The sequence below is a fragment of the Buteo buteo genome, chromosome 1 (assembly GCF_964188355.1).
Source record: "Buteo buteo chromosome 1, bButBut1.hap1.1, whole genome shotgun sequence".
Lineage (NCBI taxonomy): Eukaryota > Metazoa > Chordata > Aves > Accipitriformes > Accipitridae > Buteo > Buteo buteo.
Window position 1 is genome coordinate 2099843 of NC_134171.1, and position 19497 is coordinate 2119339.

At 38.3% G+C, this 19497-nt stretch overlaps 1 protein-coding gene across 3 annotated transcripts in view; it reads left to right on the forward strand.

Moving 5' to 3' along the window:
• The window catches only part of ALMS1 (ALMS1 centrosome and basal body associated protein), a 74266-nt gene that overhangs the window by 1028 nt on the left and 53741 nt on the right, over positions 1–19497 (forward strand). For all 3 annotated transcript variants that reach the window (XM_075043526.1, XM_075043617.1, XM_075043703.1), the window contains exons 2-3: positions 12412–12546; positions 14135–14330. In XM_075043526.1, the coding sequence (XP_074899627.1) occupies positions 12412–12546; positions 14135–14330 (331 nt within the window). The remainder of the gene's footprint in view (positions 1–12411; positions 12547–14134; positions 14331–19497) is intronic.

Here is a 19497-nt window from a genome sequence, read left to right on the forward strand (position 1 = left end):
GAGAACAACGCAAAATGAAAAGTTACAAGATGGCGATCACTCTAGAGCTTCATCCCAGAGCTCTGAAGGAACTTGGAGGTGCAACAGCCAAATGACAACCAGTGGTAGATGCCATATCAATTTTTACAAACATTCCCTGCGAAGAACCATGTCTTGGTACAGGTTTCAATCTTATCAGGAAAAATAATAGAAACTAAAACAAAGAGTGGAAACAGCCATGTGAATGAAACTGACATGTTAAAGGCAAGTCCGGCCTTAACGAAGATGTGAATATGGGAACTCAAGATAGTGTAGTCTGAATTCGGTTTCCAGAAACCTTCTGCTGAAGGACCTTCACCATATGTATTCAGGAAGGATGGTTTGTCACAGGATAGAAGGGACGGTTCTTGCACTACTGTGTATTCTTGTGTATATATTTAAGTAGAAAGGAAGTTCATTTGAATGCTGATTTACAGACAAATTTCACAGTGAACTTTATGATTCTAACTTGTATGTGACATTATAGACAAGTGAACTTGCCTCCTGCTTCTTGTTTTGCCTTCATGGTATTCATCACAGGTCAGTTGATTTTGATCCTTTTTGGTTGTCAAGTTTTGTTGTTTTACGGTGGCCGTTGCTTCCTTCTCTGTGTTTGTTTTGCACTGTGGTTTAATTGCTGCTCTGACAACCAGAGCCCAGCTCTGGGAATACCAGGTGGAGCTGAGCCAAGCTTGTTGCTAGTGTGCTGCTGCCCTTATGGGTCAAGGGGATGCAGGTGCAGATAGTAGGCCAGGCAGATCTGCTGTCTGTTGTAGTATGGCTGCTTTACACCTTTATTGTATATTTATGTTGCAAGAGACTATTTTAGCTATAATTTCAATTGACAGAGAATAACACTGAAAACCTGTGTCTGTGACTTGTAACATGCAAGGCCGTAGTTTCACGACTGCCATAAATCAACAAGTCCCAGCTTGCCTGTCAAAAGAAGTGACCTGTGCTGCTGTGCCCTGGTTACTTGTTGTTGCTTCTGTGTTATTTTGTCACCTATTCCAACAGACAGCAAACCAGTGCAGCTAGGCAGTGGACTGTTCATTGTGGTTAAAACCGGCTTAAGAAACATCTACTCAACTCTTACCTCAAGCTTTCGCTTACTGAAGAGAGACTGGGACCGTATCTTCCAGCCAAAGTGCCAGTTTATGATAATTTAAAGACATTACGGAACTTTTGGCATCAGACTGTAAGAGTTAGAAGAAATTCTATAACCAACTTAGTGATGCTTTTTACTGTTCATGCTATTTCTTGTTTTATTGCTGAAAATACTTTGTAAATTTCCTCTCTTCGTTTATTTTTGATTATGAGCATGATTTAAGCCCTGTCCTGCAAACTTTTTTATTCTGCATTTAGCTAAGTGTAAGTATTACAAATAAAATCCAGGAGGATCAAGCTTTTGGTTCTCATTCTTAAATGCTGCAAATTGATGGCTACATTCCAGGAAATCCATCATTAATAGCAATTTTTCTTTTTCCTTTTTTAAAGCTAGTTATAAACATCAGACTAAGGTATCTACTGACATAAGTACCTTTTATTTCAATGGTAATTTAGTGTGGAAAAGGTAAAGGAATGAGCATTTTCTTAAAACTCAGGACAGCACAATACAAATTACAGCCCTTGTAAGTATGATCTAAACAAACAAAAGAAATAATTAAAAATCAGGGGATACTCAGTTCTTTTTCAGTGGTCCAAAGCTGAGAATGTAAAGAAGTAGTTGATGTTCTCATTACATAAAAGCATTCAGGAACACTGTTAAGTGTTCATATTGGAGTTATGATTTGGACAGCAAGCAGTTAAGGGATTTTTGCACAGGAATGAAAATAAGATGGCTAAGCTATGTTGTGTGAAACTAAATTTTGTCTTTAGTTGCAATAAGTAGAGAAGAGTTTGATGCTTGGAGGAAAGTTAATAGTTTTGATTATTAGCTGTTAGCTTGCTGAAGTGGCTGTAGCAGTGCTAACATGTTAGGAATTTAGTATGTTCTTGTAATTGGAAATTAGGCTCTCATCTAGGCTCCCTTTTCCACAAGAGGTTCAATCGGATGATCTTTCAAGGTCCCTTCCAACTGAGCTATTTTATGTTTCTATGAGACCCAAAATAATTAGTTCTGAATTAGTAGAGGAATCTAGCGTCAGTTGCAACAAAAGGGGATAAACCCATAGTTTCATTTAGATCTTCCTTCTTGCTCCATGTGCATAGTAGAAGAGCACGTGTGTGAGAGGTAGTGCCTGGGGTGGTGGAGGCTCAAGAAAGTGACTGCTTAGGTAAACCTGACATACCCAAGTCCATAGGGCTGGACTGGGTCTATCTGAGGGGGTGGTGGAACTGGCTGATGTCACGAAAGGCCCCTTTCTGTCATGTTTGAAAGGTTGTGAGGACTGGGAGATATTTGTAATAACTGCAAAAAGACTGATGTTATGCCCTTTTTCAAGAACGGCAGGAAAGAGGACCTGAAGAACTACTACCCAGTTAGGCTAGTCAGCTGTTCAAAATCTGACTGGTGGTGTTCCTCTGGGATCAGTCCCTGGGCTAATGCTGTGTGATGTTATCACTGGTGACCCAGGTGGATGGGGTGAATGCACTCGCATTGAGTTTGTGGATGACAGCAAGTTGGAGGGAGTGGTTGATATGCTGGAGGACAGGGCTGCCATTCAGAGGGACCTCGGCAAGCTGGATTAATGGCCCAAGAGGAAGCTCATGAGCTTTAGCTATGAAAAAAGCGGAGTCTTTCTCACTGAGAAAATCCACATACATCAGTACTGACTGGTGGCCCTTCAGAGAAGAGCCTGAGGACCTGGTGGACAGCAAGTTGAATGTGAGTTGACAGTGCACTCTTTGCAGCAATGAAAGCTAGCCACACATTGGGCTGCATTAATAAAAGCATAACTGGCAGATGGAGGGAACTGAATATTCTCTCCTCTTGGCCACAGCTGGATCCTGCCTCCTGTTCTGGGCTGCCAGCACAAGAGAGAGGTCAGCAAAGTGTCCTGAGTCTGGTGGAGGCCACCAAGACTGTCAGGGGGCTGGAGCACTTGGTGCATGAGGAGAAGCTGTGGAGGCTGGGATTGTTTGGCCTGGGGAGGAGGAGGCTGAAGGTGAGGATCTGGCAGTGGTGTTTCCCTGCCAGAAGGAGGGTTTAGAGAAGGCAGAGGAAGAGTCGTCTTGGAGGTGTACGGTGAAAGGACAAGCAGCAGTGGTGATGTGTTACAGTAAGGAGAAATTCTAACTGGGGACCAGGAAATCAGTTTTTCACGAGGAGGGTGGTGAAGTGGTGGAGCAGGGCTGCGCAGAGGTGGCAGAGCCTGCATCCTTGGAAATAGCCACAAGTTGAAAGGATGGGGGCTGAGTAGCCCGTTCCCTCCTTGAAGTTAGCCCTGCTTTGAGCAGGAGGTTGGACTAGGTGACCTCCAGAGGTCTCTTCCAACCTCAATTACACTGCGATTACATGAATAAACTTCCGCTTCAGGCATTAAGGTGTATTACAGTAATCAGCTTTCAGATTGCCTTACAATGCCCACAGCTGAGGTGTGACTGGGAACAGAGAGTGCTGTCAGCCTTGGAAGCCTTACTTTCCTAGGAAACAGAGCAAAAAAAATAGGCAGACTTGTTGCAGATCAGCAATGATTAATTTTCCACTTGTCATTTTAGGATACTCCATAAAGCTATTGATGTTATAAACTTGACAGTGGAAACTACTATTTTTAAGAGATTCAAAATGATGTGCTAGCAATCTTTGCAGTGTCAGTGTATATTGTGTAAATATATGGGTTACCTTTCTGGAATGCTTTCAGCACATCCCCAACAGTTTACTGTGTCATGAATCTTCCCTTGTATTTGAGATCTGCTGCGCTGGTTCTGATCTCTCATGGTCATTTTAAAGCCCAATGTTTGTTTCATGAAAGTAATAAAACAGTTCAGAATTTACACAGTGCCTGATGTACTGGTTGGTGGTGCCTTCATGACGGGAGGGAATGGTGTGGGTCTGAAAAGTACTGCTAGCATACCAGTCCTTATTGAAAAAAACAAGGTACAGATTAAATAATTCATGTTTCTCATACCTGACAGCACCAAATCATGGTTATGTTTTTCTGAATAATATTTTTGAAATCTCTATTATTTACTGGTATGTTCATACGTGAACTTCTAGTGCTGAACTATTTGCAGACAATGGGAATTTTGTTATTTGTTTCAGTAGCTGGACTTAAATGCTAACAATTTTCATACAACTTGTGGCACTGGGCTTCTGACCAAAAAAAAATCTCTGATGTAAAAACTTATTCTGCATTTGAATTAGACTTTTTTTTTAACTTTGTGTTCTGACACACAAAGTAGGGTTGATACAGACTATAAAGCCACAATAAAATAAGTTATTGGGTTATTGTGAAGTGCAGTCGTATTTATGTAGCTGTAAGGGAATTCTGAGTTTGCATGTAGCCTCTGAAGTGCTTTTGCACAACAGTTGCTTTGCTTTTCCTTGACCATTCGTTACAAGCTGATAATTGTGCCATGAAATGAGCAGGTAGGTTAAGACAGTGGGACCTACATTCTTTGTGTTCTGGCCAAATTGTTTCTTTAATCTTCAGGGACACAGTGGTCAATTCCATGTTTTAACAGGTAAATACGTCCCTCTTTCTCCATGTGTCTTTGTTCCTTCCCCACAGCTGGGGAAGACCTTGCCCTGCAGCAGTGGGTTGCTGACTCCAAGTGGCATGAGGCTTGCACTGCACTGTTGGTACAGGTGATGGGAGGGAGCTCGCACCTTAGCTTGCTTCTGCTTCGTAAGGCATCTCAGACAGGGGAGAAAGCCATGCTACAGGCTGGAAAGCTTGATTTTTCAGTATTATTTGTGACAACTTTTTATATTTTTAAAAAGTTATTAGCACATGCAATTTGAACATAAACTAATGGACAAACAAAAACTAGAACCTTGTAGTATGTAGTACAAGTTGTGTAGCTATGAAGAAACCTCCTGTGAAGGGATTTCAGCCATGCATCCTTTGGGTCCAGTTATTCGGCAAATGTGCCTGGGGTTTGTAGGAGGGGGACTTTTCTGCATCTGTATTCAAAACTGATTGTGTATACAGACAGTCAAATTCATGCTTGTCTGAAATATAAAATGTTTATTTAATTATTCATTAATTGTGGTTTTTATATTGTACGCTTGTTTATCCACTAGGAGTAGGTGATAAAAGCACAGAAATGTAAGAATTTAGAACAAACTATTTGGAACCACTTGAAATAAATTGTTAAGAAAATACACAGTGTGACTGTTAAGGACAATTGATTTCAAACCTGTTTAATTATCATCTTTGAGAGGGTAAGTGATCTAGTAGCTGAAGGGGTGGCGGAGTACGATTGTATCGTGACCTCAGAAGAGTTTTTGATCTTGGGATGAACTAAGAAAATATGCAGCAAGTTTGGAAGGCATTTCAGGTACAGTTTTTGATGTTTTTCCCTGGCTCATTCCTGTTAAGTATTTTCACTGATGAATTGCATGATTAGTAGGTGGTGAGACCTAGAAAATAAGTAGATAAGGCTGTGCTGGGGAAAGTGATAAATGCTTTGGAAAATGGTATCAGAATTGGAAATGTTCTTGACAAAATGGGGGAAAATAAGTCCTGAAGTTAGCAAGATGAAATCCAGCAAAGGCAAGTTCAGAGCGAGATCCACCTCTAGTGCTGTTATGTGATCACCTTAATTTGGTGTAAATGCTCGCTGATGTTGGAAGAGTTGGTCCTGAACTCCACTGCCTGTTTTTGAAGGGTTGATGATTTTGCAGCTGCATGTTCAGATGGGTAAGGAAACTGAAACCCAGATTTACGCTGAATTAACCTGGCCACATACCTCTGATTTTTAGGAGGGAGAAATGAGATGAAATGACATGTTTGGAAGAAATTATAGTGTATTTCTGATGTTTTGGGAAGATCAGATTGTTAGAGTTACTCATCTAGGGAATTTTCTTTCCCATATCTATCTACATCTTCTTCTGTGTTGTGCTGTGTTCTATTGTATGATACTTTTACTGGGATATTTTCAGTGGTCTGTGGGTCAGAATAAAGCATGGAGAGCTAAGCCTGGATACTCAAACTTTCAGCAGTTCAAAACTGAAAAACGTTCATATTTCTTTCTATGAAGTGTAGCATCAGTTAAGGATGCCAAACAGGAGCTGCTGTTCCTACCATTTAAGTTAATGGCACTGTGTTATGTGGGGGTGGTTGTAGTTATTCAGCTTTATTTTTGTCTTTTCCTCTCATTATGTATTTAGCAGCAAAAGCTAACTTTTTTGATGTATTGGATTTCAGGAAGAAAAACCTTGTTAAATTTATGTCATTTGAGTTTAATTACATGGAAGCCCTCAGAGATGATTATACTAATTTACTAAATCCTAACTTCTTGCTTGCAGCTGCTTTGTTATGTACCCTGTACCGTGGTACACAGAGTGCTAATATGTAGCAGATTTCTTCCATTGTGCTGTTTCTTTAATATTGCTTTTTTGGTATGAGGATTAAAATGAAATAATGAAACAGAATGTGCTGTTGCCTGTTTGCTTCCTTCCAGCTGCTAACCCATGAGGTCCTAGTGACTCGGCTGTCTTTGAAAAGGAGAGATTATTTCCTTTACAGTGTTTTGTCAGTGCTGTGTCAGGCTCCTTTGAAGAGCACTGCTAAAGGCACGGCACAGCCTTATGTACGCAAGCATTAGAAACTACAGCTGATGAGTGTGTGGGCCTTAAGCCCTGCCACTTTGAGCTGGGGCATTTGTTATGTGAAAACACAAATCAAGCTCTGGTGCTAACAGGAGAATCCTACTTGTGTGGGAAGTATTTGACTTCAGGAAGTGTTCATCTTTTCTTAAGGTCCTCCTATTACTTCAGTATCTCAGGCATGGTTGGCTTTTAATTCTCTTTGATTTTGGAGCATAAAACTTGGCTGTATGCAGTTGTGGGTATATGCAGTTTTGTAACGCTTGCATTTTTTTGTTTGCTTTGAAGGAAACTTTGAAAGAGCAAACTCCAAAGAAGTCTTAGGTTTTTCTGGGAGGATTTTATGAAATGCATTGGTATAACTAATACAGTTTGAGAGAAGTGTGGACATGGTTCTTTTGATGTGCAAGAGTTGAATGATTTAAATAGTGGTATTGGAATGGGTAAATGTATTAGTTTCACTGAGCATTTGCTAGGTGGGCAGCTCTGAAGGTGGGGCAGTAGGATTGCTTCTTGATTTGTAGAGCTTTTGGCTTATTGGGTGGCTGGTTTTCCAGGATCGTTGCCTTCCTGGGAGAATCAGTCATCAATGGTAATTTTTTTTTCACATGAGATTTCTTGGGTTGAACGCTACTGATGTTTTCTGAGGAGCATGTTTCAGTGGAGAATTCCTGACTAATTATAAATCTGTTCCTTTCTTGGGGGGGTCCTGCTTCGTCTCCCTTCCACCTGCCCCAATTCAAATCCCCTTGCCCTCCCACCCCCCAATAGCATTGCAGGCAGATCAGTAGTTTATGGGCATTTTGATAAGAAATGTTGACAAACAGCAGCTGGAAATCAGAACTGGCAAACCTGGATGGAGTTGGGAGACTAACAATGAGTGTTTCTTGCTTTTCTGCCATATTTTTTTCTGCTTGTTTAAACACAAAAGAAGTGTGCTTCTTGTTTAGATCGGAGGGGTGCACACTGCAAAATCATTTGAATTATGTTTTAACAGGAATTGACTCTAAATATGTTTTCTCTACAGTTTTGCCGCCTTCTTCTACAGTATGCCACTGTGCAGGCCACTTTTCACGTTCATGATGCTATAGCATCACTGTGACCATGACAGCAGCTACTTAGCTATTTTAATATTTCATGTAAAGGGTATCGTGTTACTTAATTGTGATACAAATATTTCTTTAATATCTCATTTCATGTTCTTATTCATGCTTTTATATCCTTGGCTTGTGATGCTGTAGGTGTTCTTCTTTTTGACTTTCTCTCATAACCTACAGGCAAAGACAGATGAAATTTTAGAGCCTCAAGTAAGAGATGTGCATTATGGTCAGATCAGACTACTCAGGGAATCAGCTCTGCTGCTGATTTGCCATATTGTTGTACACTAGGTTCTCTGTGCCTAGTAAAAGGAGGATAAATATTTATCATGCACATTCTAAAGTAGTGCTGTGAATCATTGTTTATGAAATGTTTTTGGGCCTTTACATGCAAGGCGCTATGTAAGTGCTCTTAGCAATAGTAATACTAATTTGATTCCTTCCTGCTCTTCTGGGTGACTGAGTATTTGAGCCTTTGGTAGCTCTGGATATAATTGTACTCTGAATCTTCTAGAATATTGCTATTTGTAGTAATCGCATCATAACTCATTAGCATTTCTTCTTGAGAAATCTGCATATGATACATGTTTGGCTCTGTTTTCCCAAAATAAGACTGGTTGAACCTATTCCAAATTCTAATGTGAAGTGAATGGGTTTTGAAAACTGTAAGTGCTAAGGGAGTGTTTGGAAGGAGGAAGTATTTCTGAGAGAGAAATTTCCACAAAGTGGAAGCTCAGTTGTACTTTATCCTTCTATACTCTCATTTTATCCCCATTTGCCCAAAACTTGTTCAAATTAAATTCTCTCTCTGAGGAAGAATCTTGCTGACTTTAGTTGATAGTGAATTGTGCTTCCCCCCCATTCTGTAATAAAATATTTTGGTAAAAGATTAAGAAATGAAGCTACAGGTAGAAGAAACCTGTTCAGATGGTGTTTTTCATGTTGTTTTTCTTGCAGTGTTGTGACAATATGTCACTCAGGTACGTTGAAATTGTATGGGGAAAAGGCTCAAATTCAAAGTTTGGCTATAAGGTTTAATGGAATTATTATCTTGGTGATATTTTCTTTAGGTTGCCAGTCAATTTTTTTTTTTTTTTTCCTGAAAGCAAGTTAATCAGTAGTCTTTGGAAACTGAAGAATTCTCTTCGTGTGAAGTGGTTTCTCTGGCATGCTGGTGGGTAGAGAGAGGGAAGTCTGCGATGCAACCACTGCAGCATGGAAAAAGGATTATAATTTAAGTGGCTGACAGGTATACAAGTAATTAAATGATTTTGAGAGGAATTGCACACCATAAGCTGAAGGAGGTAATTTTAAAGGGGAGAATGAAGAATAACATGCACAGTTTGGTTGTTTAGTCTTTCGTTCATTGTGTGATCTTGAATGCTGTCATTACTCATTTGTTCTAATATCTTTTAGAACACCCACTTAAATTAGCTATGCTCAGCCTATCTAAATAAAATCAGTACCTTTTTTTTTTTTTGAATTTGTTTTCTAATCACAGTATGGGTCCCTTACCTAACGCTATTGATTTCCAGTTGGATTAATAAAATTGCCCTTTTCTGAAGAAGCATGTTGTAAACCCAAATTTTCAATAATAGGCCTTAATTAAATTACCAAATAGCTATTTGAATGCTTTGCATTCAGAGTTATTGTCAAGTCCACTTCAGTGCTTCTTCTTTTAATGACTTAATTAGAATGAACAATAGGAACTAGGGAAATGGAGTAGGGATTGAATATATGCATACAGGCTACAATTATTACCTTTAGTCCCAATACAAAGCCCAAACAAACTTATTTTGTGCAGGAAATTAATTTGGAAGAGTAGTTTCTGCCTGGTTGAGTCCTAGTTTTATAGGTGTGATTTGCACGTGATCAGTAATAAACATCTTTCTTTTGAGTGCTATAGCTTTTTTTAAACTTGGACAAAAATATTCTTGCCATTCCAAGTAATTTACTTGACAGTGCTGACCTGTATAGAAAGCTACATCATGTCTTTATTTCAGTGATGCTGTTTTGTGGAAGGTTTTAAGATGGCATATGGTACTGAAATTCTGGAAATTGTTGTCCTTCCAGAAGCTAAAATTTTTGAGATTACTATGTAGAGTTGAGGTTTTAGTAACTGCCTGAAAAGTGTAGAGGTGTTGCCCCAATGATGTTCTTTAGTTTGCAGTCGGACATTTGAGCAAGTGGCTTATTTTAAAGGAAAAACTGGGTGTTTAAGGGGTAAAAGGAAAAATCTTGAATTAGAATCCCATCTTACAAGTGAAGTGCGCTGCAGTTTCCAGAGAGGAAGAGTTTAAGGGTTACCTGTTGCTCATGGGCAGAATTGGGGCTGAAGCTAAAGGGAGTCTGTGTGGTACTTTGCCAGTGGGTCTTGGCAGTCCCCTGACCAAATGTTTAAAGGCAAGAGAAATTCAGCCTACCTTCAGCTCTGCATGTTCTTGGATTTAGTAAGGGTTGAAAATAAGCTATTCACTGGAAGGTTGAACACCCGATAATTCAGGATTAGAGGGAAGGTCCAAACTCTCTCTCTGTAGGTGGCAGCCCAGCCACTGGGTGATTATTTCAGGTGACAGGTGAGTCAGAGTTGAAGAGGCTTTCCTTAGCTTATCTCTGAAACTTGTAGATCCACTGTCTCTGTGGCAGAATTAATGGCTTCTTAGGAACATGAGATGGATAAAGATTCATTTGTGATGGCTGTAATTTATTTTTTGTAGATGGTTTGAAGATGTTATGTTTTGTATAAGAATCACATACAAGTGAGGTGCCATAAATAGTCAAGAGTGAACTTGCCTTTCTTAAGTTCCAATATGGACTAGCAGCCTTGAAATAAAAAAAAAATTTAAGCTTTTATTCACATCCTTTCCAGCTTTTTAGTGCATAAGAAGAATGAAACAGAATTCAGGTGCCAATTTAGCTAAACTAGTAGGTAATAATATTACATTTAAATAAAAGAATTTTAAATGCTGAATTTTACATGTTTCTTTTACATTGAAACAGGTTTGTGTTCTGGACTTTAAGCTTGTATCTGATCTCTTAGAATGTAATTAATGTCTTAATGAAAACTCTCATGGCTTGCTTTTTTTTGTGGTAAAGGTTGGAAATGGTATGCTCAGTCTATCAAGGTAGATTTGTGCTACTGAATGGAAATTTCCAAATAAGTATTAGACCAATTTATCAGGAAATCTATTTAAAGAAGAAAGAAGAAAAAAAAGCCAGTTGTCACTGGAGGACTTCATAACTGAAGGCACATATCCAAAAGTATTATAATTATTCATGTAGAAGGTAGGCTTCTGGGAAATCACTTGGTTCTTTTTCACTTACCCTCTCCTTTTCTCAGTCTGTGACCTTTTACTTCTGGCCTTCACATGTCATTTGCCCATATTATGGGCCATTGTAGTTCTCACGGCAGCCAGATACTGCCAGAAAGTAGATACACAATTCACAGTACAGGAGTAGGTTGTGGGGAGCTTCCTCCTGCCCTTGCTTGGTGCACTGCAGTGTTCTTCAGATCCTGCCATTTCCTGGCTTGGTCACTAAAAAATACCTCTGAGGGTAGCTTGGCTTTTTGAAAAGTTATTAGTGAGTTAAACTGGAACTAGAGTTGATATGAGGAAGAGGATGAGGACAGGGAGGGGTGTTAAAGAGGTGGGGGAGCTGCAAGTCCTTCTGGTTGAGGCTTCATGTTAAATTGCTGCATTAATAATATTACCTGATATTGTCCATATTGTCCAGTGCTAGTCTCCAGGTCTTTTTTAACTACTTTCCTGGAACATTTTTTTTGGACTGAACCTTGGTGCTCCAGAAATGTCTATTTTCACAATTACATACCATTGTGTTTGAACCTGGCTGTCTGTCTTGTCTGGAGAAAGCTGTTACAGTTGCTGTGACCTCGGGTGTGGGATATTATGGAAAAGAAATTTCATTCTGACTGCAGAACAGCTCCCTCTGTTATCTTGTGGGAAAAAAAAAATGTTACAGCTGCTTTTCTAGGCAGAAGTCCAATTTAACTTCAATTCATCCCCTCTATGTATGTCAGGTATTGCTAAATTATAATATAGAAATCAACCTAGAGTTGCTCTAATATATTTACATAAGATGCCCTTTAAAATTTAGTTTACAGTATTGATATAATTAAAAACCTTCTGGTTTTCATAAAATAATAAATAAATAACTATTAAAAAACCAACCAGACAGGACAAATGCCAGAACCTGACTTTGATCAAGGGGATGAGTTTTTTGGTATTCTGTGATTTCCTCAGAGCTGCATCTACATGGGTTGGAAATAAGAAATAAACTTCTGGCCCTTGGAAATGATTTTCTGCACATTAGCCAAGCATGTTTACTGTTTTTTGGGATCTGAAGTGGCAAATGAACCTGCCCCTTTTAGTTAAGTTTTGGGGCTGCGGATGGAATTTAGGTCACTGTCTAAGTACTTTGAGGTAGACGCTCAACTCTCGGCATTGGGGATGGCTTGAGTGTTTAATATATTTCATTGTTCATTACTTAAATGAATATATACGTATGTTGAAATGCCAAGAAATTATTTTCTGTTTTAAAAGCACATATTGTTTCTTTTAGCCTATTGCAACAACTCCACCACATCGTGGCTGGAACGAAGAATCATTAAGCCGCAGCAGTAGCGAAACCCAGGCATCAGTTACCAGTGGGATCTCCCTAGGAGAAGCAATACGTCAGAAAACTGCCACTAATTGGGTATTTGTACTATGCTTTGTTTTGCTTGTGGTTGCAGGTTAATTATGTGATTGAAAATAATACAAAGTGCTCTATCTGTGTAATTTAGATCGCCACCATCCTTGCCCTGTAAAGGTCTGCGTTTCTCTGTCTTGGAACAGCAGAAAAACAGGACTGTTGTGAGATCTGACAAGTCATTTAGTCCTGATCCAAGTGCTACAAAGCTTTCTGACATCTGTCATTCAAAGCAGAATCCTCAGTAGTTAAATGATTTTTAATTTTTTTTTGTAATTTTTTATATTTTTTTTCTCCCCCTTCCCCTCCTTTCTGTTTTCTGGTTATAAACCTAGTATATTTTCTAATGTAATGTTTTTTTCTTTGCAGCGGTATCTTTGATCTGTATTCAGTTTGTAATTTGCTATAATCGTGGTCCTGCTACTGCCTCTTAAAATGTCACATCTGTCTACCTCAAAATAACTGATTTACATGTTAGTACAGAGCCATGCCTCAGTTCATGTGAAATCTGACTACTTTTAGACCTTAGTTTTAATGATGTGTTCCATATGTGATTAAGGAAAACTGTATTCACATTGTGATACAATCATAGTAGTTCTATCTGATGGATATGCTGCCAAATATTTAATTACTCTGAGAACTGCATAAGATCACAGGTGTTTTGAAAAGACTGAATCGATCAAAGATTTTATTTCCAAATGATTATAAGAATCTTGTGCAAAAATTATAGTTCATATAGCAAAATTCTGATGTGGACGAGGAGCTTGCAGCTGTTGAGTAGGGATAGTGCTGTACTTCTACCAATTCAGTGGGACACTTTCAATTATGTATATGTTAATATAAGCAAGAAAGTTAGATATACTGATGATAATGGTTTGCTTTATAAATGATTGATATTCTTAATTCTCTGCACTGAAAACTGGTCTGTGCCTTTTCTGTAATTAAAATTTATCTCTTTAATTACTTCCCCAGTAATCCCAGTGCAAATTTTTCAATGAATTATGTGAACTAAAGATGCTTCTTTCCATTTGAACATTAACTGAAAGTCTTTTTCTTAAAATATGCCAAAGAATTGGCTAGGGTTGTCAGGCATTGTCTGTGTGAACTCAGAATTTCTGTAACTAGAAACTTTCGTTAAAGACAAATTAGAAACTGTTCTGCTTGTTAATCCCCAGTTGTACAATGCAAACTATCTTTACTACGGAGTGTCGGGAACTGTATTGGCCCAGCATCCTACTGAAGCATTTGTCATTATCAAGATTTTTCTTTCCAAGTGAGAGATTTCATTCTGGTTTGGAAAAAGTCTTCTGCAGTGGCAGGATTTGGAGATGGAGCTCAGTTTCAGACAAGTGATGGAAGGCTGGTGATCAGAGAGAGAGATGACAGCTTAGGCAGTAGTGGGAACTGACTGTGGACTTGAGCAGTTCATAGTGCATCATAATTCCTTTACATTAAAAACTGAGTATTTGTATAGGAAATGCAATTTAGAAGCAATAATTCCATTGTTTCACAACTTAGTCTTTATTTCCTTTGGATATATGTCTTAAAACTTTCTTGATGCTTGAGCACTTTTTTTTTTCCCACCTGTTCTTAGGAAATCGAGTCATGGTATCAACTTCCAGCAGAAGTGGATGCCAGCCATTTAACTGCTGCCTCAGAGACAAAGCTTGGCCTGACTTGCAATAGAAATGACCTGACGGAGTTCCCTACGCTGGAGGAAGGAGTGTTGCCTTCAGCAGAAGCATCTAGAAGGCAGTCTCCTGGAGATACAGCACATGGCTTACTGCTGGGTATGTTCAAAGATGCCTTTTGTTTAACTGCTAAACACTTAGGACTTCACTTTTCCTTTTAAATCAGTCCCTAACCTGGATTTGACTTCTTTTAGTGAGAACTGGTATTTACAAAATACATTCTGTGTAATTTTATCATCAAAGCCTGTCTTCAAAATGAGATAGAGGGCTTGTATACCTTCCCTGGATCTTTTAACAGGTGAACTGATTATCTTTGGTCTCAGGTAAAGCTATAGTTTTGTCATCTTAATAGTGAATTAATTAGAATTAATAGTAAACCTGAGTAAAATTAGAAATTTTGGGGGTTCTCTCTAGGTGAGGTGATAGTTCTCTGTGTCCTTAAAATCTGTATTAATTTGTTAGTCAAAAATCTTTGTTCATTTCAAAATAGTAAAGTAGATATAATTGTATTGATAACACGAAAAACTGTTTGGTGGGAGTGTGTGCATACTTGTGCCCCTTCCTTATATATTCAAACTACAGTGTGCTGCATCTGTGTTTCACTGCTTCTTAGAGGATTTCTTTATAGACAAAGTAATCTCCAAATACAGATTTAAAAATTTTTCAATATCCCTTTACAAAGGTATGTTGTAAGTATTACTGCTCTTTAATTAATCACTATATGTATTTCTTTTCAGATAAGAGGAAAAACTGAGGAATTACAGGCAGAAGTACTGTACTGCTGCTAGACTTAACCCAAACTATCTAGATAAAGGGATTTGCTTATGTAGGAAGTTAGCATAACAAAGACTACATGGAAGTGGAAGGTGGTAATTATTTACAAAATGTCTAAGTTGATGTTTACCCACTTTCACTGTTGCACTCACAAGCAGCAGCTCTTCCCTCTGCCCCCCAAGTGGTTTAGCTTGCTGTAACACCGTGGCCTGTGCATACTAGCTATCAAGACCTGGGGTGGTGCTTTGCTGTAGTCTGCTGTCCTGTTGGGCTAACAGAAAAAGGAGGTGTGCCTATGAAATGCAGCAACCTTATCCTCCCATTGTCAGAGCACAGGACCTTCTGCTAATGAGTCCTCTGTTCTGGTGCTTAAACACAAGTTCATGCACACTTTCTTTCTTCATTCATATCAATATTAATATCTTTGTGACAAGTCCTTACGTTTCTCTCTGGGTTTGGACAATACCCATATTGGAATGTACCACATTAATATGGATATCTATTCTTTCCAATATATTGGTCATCTGGGCCTCAGAATGCTTTTTCAATTGGTGTGGTATCTTCAGTATTGTTAATCATAGTTCTAAGATGCGAAAACCTGTGTGCAATGTGTTGATGGGTTTATAAGTGTTCTCATTAACAATGCAATTTGAAATAAAAAAAACCCTCTTAGGTGTTAAAAACGTAATTGTAATACAGCTGTGAGTATCCTTTAAGAACAATACACAGGTGGTGAATAGGGTTTCTGCATCATTTAATCATAATAGCTGTTGGTTTTCTAACATGATATGGAGTTTTCTGACTTGGTGTTTCCTCGAACTTTAGCTTCTTGTTCTATTTATCGTGTTTCATCAATAAATTTGTTCCAGCATATTAACCCCAGTGTAGCATTCTTCCACATTATATAATTCTGATTAGCTAATGCATGATATGGCTGGATGCTGTATATGTTTCATTCTGGATATATACAGGAAGGACATTACTGTTTTTTCCACATGGGGTTCAGTCTTCTTATGTCATCCCCACCAGCCTGAATACAGGGAAAGAACACGCATGCAGCTGTTACCAGTATCATAGGTGAGAGAAACATTAACTGCTAATTAGTACTTGCATGCAAGTAGTTGTTGCTGCATTCAAGTACAGTATTCTTCAGGCTGTATTCATGTAGGACAGATGAATTTGCTATAGCTCCATTTTTCATAACACATTTTTAGCTCTATTAATACACCATTAGTGATACATCAAGCTCTCACTTTAGGTATCCAAAGCGACTGATGGATTATTTTTGGTAATGCTAGTGGGGATTGTGCATCTATTATTTGGCAGTCATCTTTATTTTTTGATGTAAAGGATCCTGGTTTTTATTTCTCCTAACGACACAGTTGTATTCTGTTCTATGCCTGGAATTTACACCAATCTAGACACTCATTTTTTGGTGTTCTCTCCGCCCCACCTTCCCCCTGCCCCGCCCATGACTGTTCAGATTATTTATGTGATTATTTATATTTTTGTGGCAATAAACCACTACTTATAGTGTTTAATATTCTATTAGTAGTCCTTATTGCTACCACTTGCATTTGGGTGCAATTTATATTACTGCTAGTAATATTTTCCAGTTTTAACACCTCTACTTTAGAAAAGCTAAGTGTTTCTATTGCTTCCTTTCACATCTAATCATCACAGTTTAGTTCAAGATTGGTTTGAAAAGTTCCAAGATTTAGTATTTCATCTTTATCTGTTCTTGGTTGCATTAATTTTTCATCCATGTGGAGTCAGAGTATTCTGGTCAATTCTGGTTGTATAATTTTTAGTCCACTGGTATTAGTACATCTCTGAAAAAGAAAACTTCTCTTTATAATGCAGCATTATTCTCTGCATCTTAAGACACAAACCATATTGCTGATTCATTGTAAAAATTTCTAATAATCCTCAAAATGGTGGAAATGGAGACGCTTACTTTTTTCAGTTGTTGCTGTTAATCGTAGGAAACACATCTGTCCCCCATAAGATAAACTTGTTTCTCTTGGAAGTAAAGCCAACTTTTGTCAGATCCATTTTTCTCTATTACCTTTATTTGCTCATATTTTCCTCTTGCTTTTTAACTTAAAGGTTCAGCTATGGCAATTAATCTGTAAAGAATTACATCTTTCCCTTTTTGTATGTGTGCATTTAATGAAACCAAAACCAGCAAAAGCACAACTAAGCAATGTATAATTAATAATACTCATGCGGCTGAAGTGGTTTACTTTCTCTTCTGTGCTATCTATAGAAGACAAAACTAGCCAAGACTGTTATCAACAGCTGTTTTAGTTACCCAAGCTAGAACACTTTCCTTGCTTGCCTTAGTTGCATTATTTCTGTTTATTGCATTTCTGCTTCCTTACACATCCAAGTTACTATGCTAAACAACTGTTCACCAGACCCAAAGACACGATTCTTATCCGTTTGTTCCACTCTGAAATTAGCAGTTGTTGCATTTAGGCATAGATTTCTATTTTATTTTCAAGTCTTAAATGCTAGTTCTAACATTAAATTTGATCATGCACTGTATATTAACTTCTGGCTTTCAAAGTTAGCTCTGTCTCAATTCCAGTTGAATTATTAATTTTTCTGTGCAGACCATTGTGTAAGTATACTGTAACTTACTGTTATGTTATCTGTTAACTTCTTACCTGCTGATAACTCTTGTTTTTCTTTTTTCTTCACTTTTATGACGCGCCATGTAGACTCCTTTTGTGCATATACTTGCATACACTTCCTTGGAAACGCATAATTTAAAAATGCTGTTACTAAGCCTAAAGTGTTTCTTTTTGTATTGATATCCCTGAGCGGATCACTGCAAAATCAAGTGTTATGCTGCCCATTAGGTTATTGTATTTGTGACTTGCTTTTCCAGGATGCAACTGAAATTCCTGAATGAAGGTGCTTCTAAAGCTGCTTTCACTGCACCATTGTGCTAGGTTTTTTTCCACAAACAAACAAAATTATTACAGGCAAATAACATGATTGCTTGTGGTGTTTCAAAATAAACCCATGTTGCTTCCAGTTAACTGCAAGTTCAACTTAGAGTTTGCCATTCCTTGGCAATTCCTTGCCATTCCTGCTTGTCTAATATTACTTGTATGTAGGTTGCTTTTTGGGTTTTTGTTTGTTCTGAAGTTAACAACTGCTTAAGGGGATGGAGTTGAAATTGCCTTAGGAATAGCCTGGTAGACACTCATGACAACTCCTGAGGGTTTGAGTTCGGCTGTTATTACAATGTGCAGCTCTTGCTCATTTTCATCAGTTTTTGTGGTTATTTTGATAATGCTTTGATCCATCCTTTGTGAAGGAGCCTCTAAGGGGAGAGAGAACATCTGTGGTGCATCTGGATCCAGAGGTTCTGGTTCATTCTGAACACCTCTGAGGCCCAAGGCTCAATGCCTTCCACTGTAGGTCTTGCACTGATGGCTGCAACTCTCCCTTGTGTCTCCTGTTATGTTTTCTTCAAAGATTGAATTTGGTTTTGCTAACTTGGATTATCAGGTTCAAAAAATTGCTGTTTCTCTGCTTGAACCTCTTGTTTTACTTGTTCAGGGATTTTCTCGTATATGGTTCTCTGTGAACTTTATGGTGGTGAATATACATGAAGAAAAACAAGGCAGAAGATGACTTCTATCTGTTAAGGCAGAATCTGGGATGAGGTTAGCTTCGGTAGAGGTAATACATCTGCTGAAGGAACTTTAAAAATCCTGTGTGTCCTACAAAAGCATTAAAGGAAAGTCCAGCACTTCTTACAGTAATGCAGAGTTAATATGTTGCTTTTAGTCTACACTGAACACTAAGCCCTGTCCCTTACTGCCCTTAAGGCTGTTTCCCCCCCCCCCCCTTTTTTTTTTTTTTTTTTTTAAAAAACTGTGTTAGGAAGATGAAGTGAGGTTCTATTCTAGCATAACAACACAGGCAGACAAGCTTGGTATGGCTGAATTAATTGCTGGCTACTGTGGATTTGGAATTGCTTCTGTTCTGAGATGTTTTTGAAGAGATTTTCTCCTTTATGAAATAAAAAGCACCCTTGGCTATCTCATGTTTGGGCCTACAGACAGCTTTGTAATTAAAAGCCATGTGTGCATCACAGTGAGTTGCTGTCTGGCTAGAGTTGGTTAGTATTGAATAAAATCCCCTTTTTTGTTTTGCCATGTAGGAAATTGAGGTTTAAGATACATACTAGAAAGTGAAAGGACATGGTAGGTTAGGTATGCTTTGTCTTCGCCTACATCCTCTGTGTAGGTTTGTTGTATTTAGTCTATTTTATAGCATTTTGTCCACATTATTGTCATTTGCAGAACTGGAAACCATTTCATCAAGAAAAACTTCCTGATATTTGTCAAGGTTTGCCTTTTAAATACAACTGGAATTAAAGGGAAAGCATAAGGCTTTTTAATATGATACAAAGATGTAAGAATTCTCTATACTGCTGCTATTTTATTTGTTGCTCTCTAGAGAGTGTGCC